Genomic DNA, 13831 nt, shown 5'->3' with positions numbered 1-13831 from the left:
TATCCTGCTCTGCCTTTGAGAAAATTAAAGCTCAGTTGGGCCGATCTGGAATCTCGCCCCTTATGAGGTCATAAGGGGAAAGGTTACCTCCCCTTTCTCTGCTTTGCCCGCCCAGAGAATTTGGCCTGCCCATGAGAGAGAGACATCATGGCTTTCAAACGAGCAAAGTGGCAGTTGGTCAAGGCCACACCCCCAGCCTCCACCTTGCCATCCCCAGTATTACAGTATTAGGGGGCCACTAAGGTCTATATAAAAGAGACTTCAGATACAGTATTAGGGGACCACTAAGGTCTATATAAAAGAGACTTCAGATACAGTATTAGGGGACCACTAAGGTCTATATAAAAGAGACTTCAGATACAGTTTTAGGGGACCACTAAGGTCTATATAAAGAGACTTCAGATACAGTATTAGGGACCACTAAGGTCTGTATAAAAGCATTCAAAGGGCATCATGTCAAGGGACCTTTAAATCTCATTTCCTGCCAGAAGCACATCTCAACATTTTCGTCTAATGGGCTTAAACAGGAGGCAGCATGCATACTTTGCCTGTTGCTGGTAGTTGCCATGGTAACATTAGTAGCTTAAGGTGTGTGTCCATTGTCAGCATTATTTCCCCGCCTTCTGTTTAAGCCCAGTAAACAAGAATCTTGATGAGCTCTGCAGTTTGGGTGTGTTAGAGATTAGTTCTTCTACTGGAGCTAAAAACCCGGAGATTGCTTTTGGCTCAAAACTCTGATTAAAGTGACACGATGCAAAGTTCAGTTCACAATGTTCTAGAGACTTAATGATTTATATTTCCAAACAATTTCTCCATTTCCTTTGATGACGTGAGAGTAAATCCAAAGATAATAAAGATGCTCCAGAGGAAAGGAGGATTGGTGCATGGTGGGTTCAGGCAGATAAATAAATTTCCAAGAGGGAAAAACAATTAACAATTTATTACACAAATTTATGAAACCAATTGAACCAGATGGGAAGGGCTTTGCTCAGGAGGATTGGTCATGGCAGGTTCGCACATCTTTAGGAGGGAAAACACAGTGCAACAATTTACGACACCAATTGAAAGAGATGGGAGAGGCTTTGTTCAACAACAAAAATGGAATGTACCATGTTAACAACAGTGTAGAAACTACTAAGGGACCGATCGGTATTTATTGTTTTGAAAACAGACACATTTCACAGTGACTTGTCTGGTGCATACTTTTCCATGTAGCCCTCCCTCGACCCCACCCCCATCGCTGGGTCTGACCCAACAAAAACGACTTTGGAGTTTCTTTCTTTGAGAATGCAACCCTATAGTCAACTGCGCCACCAGTTGCCAAAGTATGGTCACTGACATGGAGATGGAATATAATGATGTAGAATGATATAATGTCACTGTTTCACTTTGCCTTGAAATCTGCCACGTTGTCTGAAAGTTTAACTTTGCGGGAGCACAACCGGTCATTGCGGTCTTCAAATCAGCGAGTTTTAGAAGTCCCAAGGTCCAGATATAAATGGTGGGGGAGAGGTGGGGGGGGGAATCAGGCTTTTACAGTTGCTGCCCCGAGCCCTGATTTTCCACTAATACAGATGTCACTCGTTTTAGGTCCAAACTCAAAACATATCTGTTGAGTCTGGCTTTTAATACGTTGCAGTGGTGTGTCAACCTCATTCTTTTGTTTCTTTGTAACTTTTTCTGATTTTACGGTTTACTTTTTCTATTGGATGAAATGTGCTTTTACTCTTGGTTTCTGATGTGAAACACTTTGGATACCTGCTGGTTGCTGTAAAGTGCTATATAAATACATTTTTTATTGATTTTGATTGCGCTCGAGCACCCACGGAAAATACTGAGCATCCATGTGTGCCAGATTGCCCGTAGGATGCATTAATTAATTAATTTTAAAATGAAACATTACAGTTGGTGCTAAGTGGAGCGTGTGAGCTGATCACTGTTAAATGTCAGTTCAACTTGTCATCACCAGTCCTATCTGTATTTGTAAGAAGTGGGGCTGTCCTGAGATGAAAGCTTTACTATCGAGTTAATTGGTGTGTTTGTATCGGCGGCCGTCCATTTCCCAAGGTTCTGAAATACAAGCATTTTTTGAGTAGCCTACTATTTTTTTTTAAAGGCATGCGGGATGGGGTTCAGCTTTGCCAGCTTTACCTATGCTTACATATGATCGAGAAAGCCTAGCAACTGGTCCATAGCAACCAGGTCACGTGTTGATCTTTGTCACTCCCCAATGTGAGTCGAGTGAAGATGTGAGTTGCGCATGCGTCACTTTGCGACAAGTTACCAATCAAACAACCATGGATAGCTGACTCACATCTGCACTCGGCTCACATTAGGTAATGACAATCTTTTGGTTCAGTCATTACCCAGTGTGCTTTGTTGAATGGTCTTAATGTTTTCTTTCATGTGAATACTAGTTTACTAGAGGAGTAACTTAATATTTGAAGTTATGCAGGAAGTGTGTATTTAGCTTCCATGCTTATTGTGTTTCCACAACAATGTTAGTGAGTCGTGTATGTGGTACATGGTTGTATAATAACAGTACATCTGTACATCTTTGCCCAACACAAACTAGAACAGAAGGCATGGGGAGGGTCAAGCCCCCCCGCCACCCCAATCATTTTTGGTCATAGAAAGATCTATTGCTGGCAAAGGGAGGGTCAGGTCTATTTTTACTAAAGATCACAAAACTCCTTGAAAAGTCCTTAAAACTTTAAATTACCCTTGTTTCATTTTGTTTCAAGCAATCAGAGAAAAAAGACAGAATCAGCATCAGACTTTCAAATGATTGTCAACAGCTGGAGAAGAGAGGACAACAATCCTATTTACACACTGTTGATAACAGACTGGACCATATGACCCAAGTGAGGGGAGAGGCAGGGGGGGGTGAGAAAGAGATGAACTGGGTATGGCAGCTGAACATTCAGGGCTCCAACAGAGGAGCCAAGAGGGATGAATAGTTGCTTCTACTTTCCAAAGTCAGGAATTATCCAGGAGTTCTTTGAAGACATCGTCGTCATGTTGCACAACGGAGGAGGATGAGCCAACATCTGCATCTTTTCAACTTCACAGGTTGAAACTATACTTTTCTTCCTTTACAACTGCTGATTTCAGACTTAGACGGCAGGCTGACATGAAATCTGCAGTAAAAAGCAACTTAAACGAACACATACATGTGTACAATTTAGGGTTGTCACATTTAAAATAAATGCTGTCTGTTAGTATGGGAGAAAAAAGACAAACTGGGATTGAGATGAATTGAAAAATCAATTAGTTGTACACTGATTTTTGACCATATGACATATTTTGAGACAAAACAACTAATCGATTATATGACCATACAAATAATTGTTAGTTGCAGCCCTATTTTGTGCAAAGACTAAATCTTAGTAAGAACTCAGCTCTGTTTTCTTCTGAACTGCAGGAGCTGGAGGAGTGACTCCCTTCATAATGAACTGTGCTGTGATTCTTCTCTTAACATCAAGCTGCTTCACCTGGTCCTCAGCTATATACACCCCCGACAGGGCAGGTACAGTAATGAATGGGATCACTGAGGTTTTCCTTCTTGTCTGCAGCTAATGAATGAATTAACGATGGGAAATGAAGAGCTGGTCTGATCATCTAACAGCCCCTGAAACACTCTTCTCCCAAATCTTCTCCTGTTTGACAATTTGCTTTTTTTCTGACACTGACTCTCCACACAACTGCACGCTACATGCATCGATGGGTCAGGTGTGTGGAGGTATGAAGAAGTAAGAGTGGAGGGGCACTGGGGATCGAGGACACTAGGGAACTAGGGGACCAAGGGCACCGGGGAACTAGGGATCTAGGGCAGTGGGGAACTAGGGACCGAGGGCACTGGGGACCGGGGGCACTGGGCCACTGGGCCACTGGGGACCGGAGGCACTGGGAAACTAGGGACCGAGGGCACTGGGGAACTGGGGAGAGAGAGCCCTCGGGAACTGGGGCCAGTGGGCACTCGGGAACTGGGGCCAGTGGGCACTCGGGAACTGGGGCCAGTGTGCACTTGGGAACTGGGGCCAGTGGCCTGAACATATACAAGACAAGACCATAATATTTTGCAGTGCAACCTCAGTCTGAACAGTCACATCCAAAGATTCTCTATGACTAAAGACCGCGTTTTCATATTTTCTTTTGCTAACATTAGATATTAACACTGCACGAACGTTAGCTTCGCCATGTTGCCAAATCTCGCGGAGTTAGTTCCTGAGACAGAAACAGGTTTCAAACTAGGTTAATTTTCTCTTGATGAGTCCGTCTTAAAAATGTTAGTGGCAGAATGATCTGGGAATTTATGGGGCTTGTAAAAGAAATGGCTCTAATATTTACTTTGGTTACATTCTCCCTGGAATCAACACACTCAGGACCTGCCGCTAGTTGGTCCTGTGATGGGTGGACATTAACACACAAGGCTTTCAAGCCGCAGAACGGAGTATGCTTCTCGGGGAAACATAAGACTTTCACCCAGGAAACGCATGTTCCTTGGGATTGTTTTAATACAAACCACAATCTTTTTCCTAAACTTAACTAGTCGTTTTGGTGCCTTAACTTAACTCTCGTCGCCACATACAATCTCTTTTTTTTGCCTAAACTTAAATGTATTCTCCGCCAAAATGACCGGCAGCTTGCTGTGCTCTTTACCCAGCTCACACTCACCTATTCTCTGGTTACTGAACCACCAACTACCGCTGAGCTGACAGAGCACCATAGCTGGTGTTGCAGATCTCTGTAGCGGCTAAACAGCTAGCAACTGCCGCTCTGTAGCATGCAGCTCTGAAGCCAATGTCACGTGATCAGCCGGCGGTCTCCTTTTAGTGTTAGAGCTTACTTTTAAGTGTGCATAACTTTTCGAACGATATCATACGAACCCATTCATGAGAATGCGTTGCCTGTAGTGGTGTTGCAGTCAAGAAACACAAGTGACTGAGTTGGGGCGTCCCAGTTCTAAACCGTCTCTGTCACATCCAATCTGAATCCAACTTTAACATCACTCCAGATCAACATTGAGGATGTGACCAGTTAAAACTGGAAGCTGATATTGTTACAGCCAAACAATACAATTGGATCTGGGCAATAAATACCAATTAAAAAGGCAAGGTTGATATATATATACTGTTTTACATATTTGAAATGGTCTTTACACCCTGATAGCAATAAATATCTTATGGGCTCTAAAAAAGGAGCAAGGCGTTAGACGGAGCCTCGATGAGATGCTACTTTCAAATCTTGTCAGCTTTTTAACATGACCAACCCTGTCTTTAACCCTCTGAGCCCGAGACACTTGCCCACGAGTAAAAAAGTACCTCTGATTCATAGTTTAATAACTTTTGAACCATACAAGCGATTTACTCACTTTTGGTTTTGTTTAAATCCTGACGTTTTTTTGGTCTTTTCCCTGTCTTTCTAGCTTCTACAGGGGATTTTCTATCCAGCCTGGAACTTCAGCCTCTTTGGGCTTTAAATCCATACTGTTATATCCAAGATTGATCCACTTTATGTCCATAATTCATCGCGTTTAGGCTCATTTCTGCCGCTGGCTCGCTCCTCGTCTCTCTCTCTGTCTGTCCTGTCCATTTTTCAGGAAGTACATGCCCATATATGGGAGATAAAGGCACCCCTCTTGTATGGAAGGCCAGAGGGGACAAAAATGCCTATATACTCTATGGAAGGCCAAATAATGCACTATTTAGACACGTATTTGCTTGTATAACATTGCTGTGGGTGTAATATCAATAATTATGACATTATGTTATTATTGGCATAAGTAAATGTCATGAGAGCAAAACGTCTTGACTTTTTTGGAAAGAAATGCATGTATTTTGTCAACTGTATAAGTTATGATTATTTCTTCACAGTGTGACTCCCAAGACATATGAGAAGTGTTTTAGAATGGAAAATGGCTTAGGTTTTACTTATATTTCTGTGATATCAATACATATCTGGAAGATTCATTTATTTATTTATTTATTTATTTATTTATTTATCTTTAAGGCCCTACAACCATTTTTAACATGCAAGTGACCTCACTGCAACCCAAATATTCTAATAACCCAGTTTGTCCTAAAAAAAATGATGTTCATATCTTGACTGTAGACAACAGGGTTGATGTTTTACAAGCTTTTTTATAAAATAAATCCAGACGGAAATTAAACTGTAAAAATGGCCTCAGGGCCCCCAGGGTTAAGCATTAAAACAGTGTGAAGGTAGCCCAAGTGTATAAGAATTCTCGAATAAGTGACATGTAAATATACTTATGGATACATACATTCTTTTCGACATACTTGATTAGATTTATCCTTATAATAATTACTTTGCATTGTCTTGCATCAGCATGTTCAGAAAAGGCCCAATAGTTAACCCTCCTGTTGTCCTGGGGTCAAATTTGACCCAACTACAAGTCGCATGGATGACAGGAAGACAACATGAGGGTTAACTACATGCCGTAAATTGACAATGTTATCGAGTGGCATTGACACCTTATGGCTCCTCTTTCACCCGCAGCACCCAAGAAGCTGAAGTACCTCCTGGAGCCGCCAGTTTACCCCGAGGTGGTTGCCCGAAGGGGAGAAAACGCCACCTTGCCGTGTATCTTGAGAACCAAACCCAGCCATTACAAAGTGAAATGGACCAAGCTGGAGTCAGCACACGTAGGTCACGAGAACATTATCATGATATCAAATGCGCATGCCTTCAAGCAATACGGCCATCTTGGACCACGGGCTTCTCTTCGGAAGGCTCACAGCATGGACGCCTCCCTGCAGCTCAGCCGCCTGGAGCTGGAAGATGGCGGCACGTACCGCTGCGAGCTTATCAACGGCATTGAGGATGAGAGGGTTGCTATTACTTTGAGGATTGAAGGTAATTTAATGTCGACATAGTTAGGTTTGGGCATGAAAAGTGGGGATTGGTCAGGGTTAGGGTAAGATTACCAGGGTAAGTCACTGGCCACAAGCCACAAGACATGTCTAGGGTATCTGATTTAGCATCTACCATTACTGCAGGGCAGGAGAGAGTGGCTGGATATGTAGTCTATGTCCATGACGTTTCACTTCAAGGATTGCCGCCTCTTAATTCCGCCTTATGTCCTTCTATACGGCCTGATGTCCGTTACCCTACGCAAAGAATTCCGTGAAATTAACACAACCCCTTAACCCAAAATCTGTGGCAGTTTCACGGAATCGCCAAAAAGTCTGTGATGGGCCCAGGGAATAATTCTGAGTAATACACAGTTAAAGAAAAGGTCGTAGGTGGGCGGGACAACAATGGGGTGGTGTTTAGGAAAAGAAGACTGGATTGGATTTAGGAAACAAATAACGGGACGGTTGGGTTTAGGAATCTTGACATGCGGGACACGATTCCGGTCTCCTGGGTGAAAGTCCTGTGTTGATTGACCGTGCACGAATTTTTGGTCTTTCATACTACTCGCAACCGTTGTTGCTCTTAATCAAGAAATATTGTTCTTTTTACTCCAATGCATTGATCCGACAGCTTTAGTTAGTTACTTTACAAATTAAGATTTTTGCACACAAAACACATGTGGTTTATAAAATACAGTTTCATTATGAATCAAACTACCCAACAATATATGGTACATCAGGTACACAGCTGAAATGATTAGACCATTAAACACTTAGCTGATTGACAGAACTGATTTTCTGCATTGAGTACTTCTGCTTTTAATACTTTAAAGTTCCTTTTCTCTGAGGTTACTTAGACTTTTACTTCAGTATCATTTTCAATGCAGGACCCTTCCTAGCAACAGCATTTTTAAGTAAGTAAAGAATCTGAGTACTTCCTTCAACATATGTTTAACATTAAAAAGAACACAATATTAAAGTACCAAACACAAAAAGAGCTAGATGGGAAATTTCCAAACACAACTAAAAGAGCACAGCACCCATTAGCTTGCCAAATAACACATATAGAAGGGAAACTAAAAGACTTGCAACACAAAGGCTTTAACAAACTGTTTACCCAAGAGAAGTAAAAAAACTCACAGGGGAATACAGGCCACTGAAAAAGGTGCAAACGCAGCTCACTCCGACAGTAACGCAGACAGCAACGCACAAAAGGATTTTACAAGAGACAAAGGGAACACAGAGGTTAAACACAGGAGGTAACGAGCTAACAAGCAACAGATACATCAGGTGAATCACATCAGGGCGGGGACGACAATCACAGAAGCGGGAAACACAAGGCAGGTATTAAAACTAGACAGGACGAGACTGAGACCCAGACTATCACAGTAAAACAGGAAACAGAACACACAGGTACTCAAGGGAAACACAAGACAAGAACAACAACAACACAAAACCAGGGAGGAAACTAGGGAAAGACAAGAACAAGGAGACAAGACGGAACCAACAAAACAGAGAAGAAGGAACAGAAAACAAAGAACAAAATACCAAATACAAGGACCACATACAAAACAACATCCGAACCCACAACAATACTCTGTGTAGTAGGGGGTCCCTGCTCTCCTTGGATTAAAAACCGATGACCACGACTGGTATTAAAGACTTTTAGAAGAATCTACATAGAGAGACAGGTTAGGGTGGTGCATGGGTCAAACAATACAGGACCTTTTACCCAGGAGACCTGGCTTTGTGTAAAGTGTGTCAAGTACATCTTTTAACCCCTAATCCACAATCTTTTCTTAAACCTAAGTGGTTTTACCTGTGTTGGATCTGTGCAATTGATCAAATTTTGATAGACTTTGGCTCCTATCAATGAAAGAGAATCAAGAAAAACTATTATTTTGCTCAGAACGTTCTGCAAGTAAACTATTATTTTGTCATGTGATCTTTATAAAATGTGCACTTTCGCCCCTCCCAAAGGCTAAACTCACTCAGCCAACATTTAAGTGTATTGTTTACATTATTTATTTTAAGGGGAATACAAAAAGTTCAACGGAAAAGTAACAAGTTAAAATTTCAACTTCAAGGTGTTTTCACTGTTGATTTGTTACGTTTTTTTCATTTCAAGTCTGAAAAATGCAACATCTTTCCAAAAGTCAATGAGTAAGTGTGTTAAACAATCGTGATTAACCAAAGTAATTGTTGTTATGATTTTCTTCCATAATCGAGCAGCTCTAACCTACATGAAAAACGACGCCAAGGGGTCCTGAACAAGCGTCAGTATGTGATGTGTTATGTAAAAACTGACGAATGGCTTCTACCTCCAGGAGTGGTGTTTCCGTATCAGAGTAAAAATGGCCGCTACAAATTCACTTTCCACGAGGCTAAGGAGGTTTGTGCTGAGCAAGACGCCACATTAGCCTCATACGACCAGCTGTTCAGAGGTACAAATACTGTGCAAAGTGTCTATTTCAAATCAATGATATGTGGTCTGCAGGTATATCAGCTCTCCTAAATCAGCATGTCTCCTCCCGCAGCGTGGACGGAGGGTCTGGACTGGTGCAATGCCGGTTGGCTCCGTGATGGGACCGTTCACTACCCCATTATTCATCCGCGACCCGCCTGTGGAGGGGAGCTTCTCCCCGGGATTCGCAGTTATGGGCCGAAGGATAAGACCAACGATCGGTTCGATGCTTTCTGCTTCACCTCGCAGACATCTGGTAATTATTCAGTGGCTCGGCCCAACATTTAGCCTAGTTCAGGGGTCCTTCTCTTTAGAAACAGGCTGCAACAACACATCTACTGCAGTCAGAGTCACTGCGTTCCTTTAGAACAAATCACTGCACATGGGTAGGCACTTTTAATGACATTCAATTGTGTTAATAGGCTAAAAACACGTTTAAAACTTGCCCTGTTGAAGCCTGTTGGGTGCTAACTCTAGCAGGAGGATAACTCGGTGCAGGCAGCACCGATTGGTTTAATTGTTCTGACTACTGACAGACCTCCACATTTCCAAACAACAGAGCTACGTGTTGAAATCCACAGGAATACTCCTTTAATGTTTTATTGCATTGTGAGTGCAGACCAGCAGGGGAGGGGGGTCAATTTGTGCCTGTGCACGCTGTAAAGGAACCTGGCCATGTGTGAGTACGCGCTACATGATAAGTAGCCGAAATCTAAAGTTCTCATAAATCTTTTCTCCTCTCACAGGCTCTGTCTCCTACGTAGCGGGCTCTTTCTCCTTCGAGCAGGCAGGACACGCATGCCGACGTCAGGGAGCTGAGGTGGCGTTGGTCGGCCAACTTTACTCCGCCTGGCGATTCCAAAATTACGACCAGTGTGACGGCGGTTGGCTAAAGGACGGCAGCGTACGGTTTCCCATCATCAACCCCAGGGAGCACTGTGGGGGCATCCCAGAACCAGGGGTGCGCTCATTTGGATTCCCCAACAAGATGATGCATCTGTACGGCGCCTATTGCTATAGGTAGCCCCAAAAAAAACAAATGCACTTACAGGTGTGAGTCTAAGCAAGAAAACCAGAAGCCCAGAACTTTCTGCACAACATACACAGCTTGATCTGCCAACTGATGAGCAATAAAATTCACATCTGAAGCTACACAATGACTGTAGAATTCTAAGTTTATATTTAAAAATGAAAGTTAATTCTTAAACAAAAGGCCCGATTTACATCTAACTTAGTGGATTCAGAACCTTGCAAACACAAACATTTTTGGAGACCAAATACAGGTTTGACAGCCATGGATGTGGCTTATGTGACTTTTCTTCCAGGATGCTTGTCATTTGTCTTGCTTCCTGCCAACTTATACGAAGAGCTAAAACTCTGAACTGTAAATAACACTGTTGGTTATGTTGGAAACACCCACATTATCTGGAAATTAATTACATGTGCTTTAATTTATTCAATAAAGATATATCCACAAATCAGAGTGTTGATTGACAATATTTTAAAGTGCTCATATTCTGAATAGGTTTACATGGTTTAATTTTCAGAAAACACCATATTGTTGTTGTACATTGCAGCAGATCCTGTATTCTCTTCTCTTTCTTTTCTCTGCTTCACCAACAGAGTGAGACATCTCACCTAGTGATGGGCAAATGAAGCACAGGTGAAGCACTGAACCACTTTGAGGAATTGTTTTGAAAATGGCGACCTCGCCTGGTGAAGTGCCAAGGCTGCATCTAAATTATCCCGACAAGATAGTAGACAGGAGGCTTTTAGACTAGTGACACACACATATACTTACAATGGTATATCTTTATTTTTTAAAATAAAGATTGATGAACTTGTGTATTGTATTATTGGGTGTTGCTGGGGAAATATGGCACAAGTTGAGTGTGCTTGTGTAACTATGGCCAGGGGGTATGTAGGACAGGGAACACTCAAAGATATTTATGAAGGAATATTATTTTTTTCCCACACTTTTTGGACTGAGCCTATTTCTTTATTTCGCTCACAACCTCTCCACATTTAGAGAAAATTCATTCGGACGTTACGTGTCACGTGATTTCTCCGTACCAAAGCAACCTTCAGAGCAGTGGTTCAAATTGAATTGTAGTTGGTTTGAAGCACGTATGAAAGCTTCAGTTTCAGACTGCCATCACTAATCTCACTTCTCTTCCATCTTTGTTGGGAGTCGCACATGTGCAGTAAGCACTGCTAGCTAGTCAGCTGCAGAGTGTGAGGGCCAAAGGGGGGAAACACCCAAAGCAATTTACCATGAAAAGCTAGTGTCGGTCAATCCCGACACTCGACATAGACTTTCTGTACTTCTCTAATATGTTGCCAAAGACTTTGAACCAGGCACGGCGTCAACAGACGTCATTGAACAAGTTCAGACGTCATTGAACAAGTTCAGACGTCATTGAACAAGTTCAGACGTCAATGAACAAGTTCAGACGTCATTGAACAAGTTCTGTGCCCAAGTGAAGTTATACGCGCAGAACTTAACTATGTTTTGGGGAAATATTAAACGCCTGACTACTGTTACAGTCTATAGGTCTTAGGTCTGTAGAGCTTTGCACTATAGCGCAGCCAGGTACGGTGCATCATGGAGATGCCAAAGCGCTCTTCTTTGGTCAGAACCAAGGAGAGCGCTCGTTGAATCGTTTGTACAATGTTTTTTTACAACATATTTTAAGAGCATCAAGCTATTGAAATCTCGTTTATGTTAACACTGATAATATAACAGTATATTAGTCATTTGTATTAGATTAAACAAAACTGGAATCCTGGCGCCATGCCTGCTTTGAACCAGAATTCAGAAACAGAGTCAGAGGAGATAAACATGTCAACCCAACCGTACCTGGAACCCAAATGACAACAAATGACAACTCCCGTGGAGCCTGCAGCTTTAAAATGTGGAGGTTTTAGTTGGTTTGAGTAAGAACTTAGTTTGCGTTTAACCCTCCTGTTGTCCTTTGGTTAAATTTGACCCGTTAACAAAAACTCTCTTTATCAGAACTATGACAAAAGAGTGTTGAAAAAAAAGTGACAAATGTTGAAAAACTACAAAAATGCAGGAAAGAAAATCAACAAAAACATTTTTTTAAATGCTGAAAAAATAAAGAAATTGGGAAAACGTGACAAAAAAACATCAAAAACGTTGGAAAAAGCGACAAAGAAATTGTTTTAAAAAAAAGTGACTAAAACGTAATTAAAAAAGAGTCAAAAAAGTTACAAAAAAAATGATTAAATTTGACAAAAACATGTAGAAAAAGAACAACAAATTGTTGAAATTTCCACCCAGAAAAACACAAAGTTGGGAACTTTGTTCGGGAAGACAACGCAAGGGTTAAAAAAATGAAGTCATGGATGATCATTTCAGACTGCCGCAAATTCAAAATATACAGTAAATCACTGTAAATGAAATGTTAATACCCATAATGCAATGTTTATTACAGTAATGAACCCGGAAAAGAAAATTATGGTATTTTACTGGGCATTTTGTGGTAACTGTAGAAATTACAGCAAAGTCTAACAGTGTAAATATGCCATAAAATGACAAGAAAACGGCAAATTCTTGGCCAACTTATCTGATCAGATATTGTGCTGTTAACTCTGAGACACAAGATCATATTACAAATTGATTTTTACAAACATTTTATTGGGTTACTTGCTGCACGGTTAAATCAACAGACATGTAACAACAGCATAGATTCAGACGATGTAAAACAAATTCCACTTTGTTTCTCATTTTTCATTGGATTCATTTTTACTAAATATTATTTCTACTGTTAGAAGATACAGTACATTTGTTCAGTGTGTGATCGTAAGACCAACAATTAACGTTGCATTAACAACTGCGTTTACAGTGTCTATTAAAGTATCTTTAATATTAAAGGTCTTCAAAAACTAGAAAACATGCAGTAGATTAGATACCTTTGCATCATCGATGTGTTTTTTTTTTTTTTTTCCCCATAGTAGACTGAGCTTTGGGAAACACTGATCATCGTTTTTCACCATTTTCTGACTGATTCTCATTTTATAACCAATCAATAAATCGTCAATGAAAAAAAAGATCGTCAGTTGCATCTAGAGATGTTCCGATACCGATACCCGGATTGGTAAAATCCTCCGATGCTGCTTAAAACGCTGGTATCGGTATCACAAAGTACTGGAGTTTATGCATCTGATACCAGGTAATTTAGAACTGAAGAAAATCTACTTTAAAGTAGTTCATTTATGTTCTTTTATGACTGACTATCAAACTGGATAATAGAAGAAAGTTCTATGGCATGAATGTTTCACAAAACCTCAGACAACAACTAAATGAACACAATCAGTGTAAAACCAAAAGCGTGTCCAAAGGTTACAGATGATATATCCAGATCAAATGTAAAAAAAAAAAAAAAAAATTGTTTCATATGCACTTTGTCCTGTGATGTGCTTTGTGCGACCTGGATGGTTTTTATTGTTTGTGTTTACCGTCTCT

At 41.1% G+C, this 13831-nt stretch overlaps 1 protein-coding gene across 1 annotated transcript; it reads left to right on the top strand.

Moving 5' to 3' along the window:
• Positions 1-2850: 2850 nt before the first annotated feature.
• Positions 2851-10825, top strand: hapln2 (hyaluronan and proteoglycan link protein 2). Its single transcript, XM_032511422.1, has 6 exons — positions 2851-3072; positions 3425-3529; positions 6523-6879; positions 9206-9322; positions 9416-9598; positions 10089-10825. The coding sequence occupies exons 1-6, from the start codon at positions 3039-3041 to the stop codon at positions 10364-10366; spliced, it is 1074 nt and encodes a 357-aa protein (XP_032367313.1). The 5' UTR covers positions 2851-3038; the 3' UTR covers positions 10367-10825.
• Positions 10826-13831: the final 3006 nt, after the last annotated feature.

The sequence above is a fragment of the Etheostoma spectabile genome, unplaced genomic scaffold (genome assembly GCF_008692095.1).
Source record: "Etheostoma spectabile isolate EspeVRDwgs_2016 unplaced genomic scaffold, UIUC_Espe_1.0 scaffold363, whole genome shotgun sequence".
NCBI classification, from domain to species: domain Eukaryota; kingdom Metazoa; phylum Chordata; class Actinopteri; order Perciformes; family Percidae; genus Etheostoma; species Etheostoma spectabile.
This window is presented reverse-complemented; position numbering and strand designations above follow the sequence as displayed.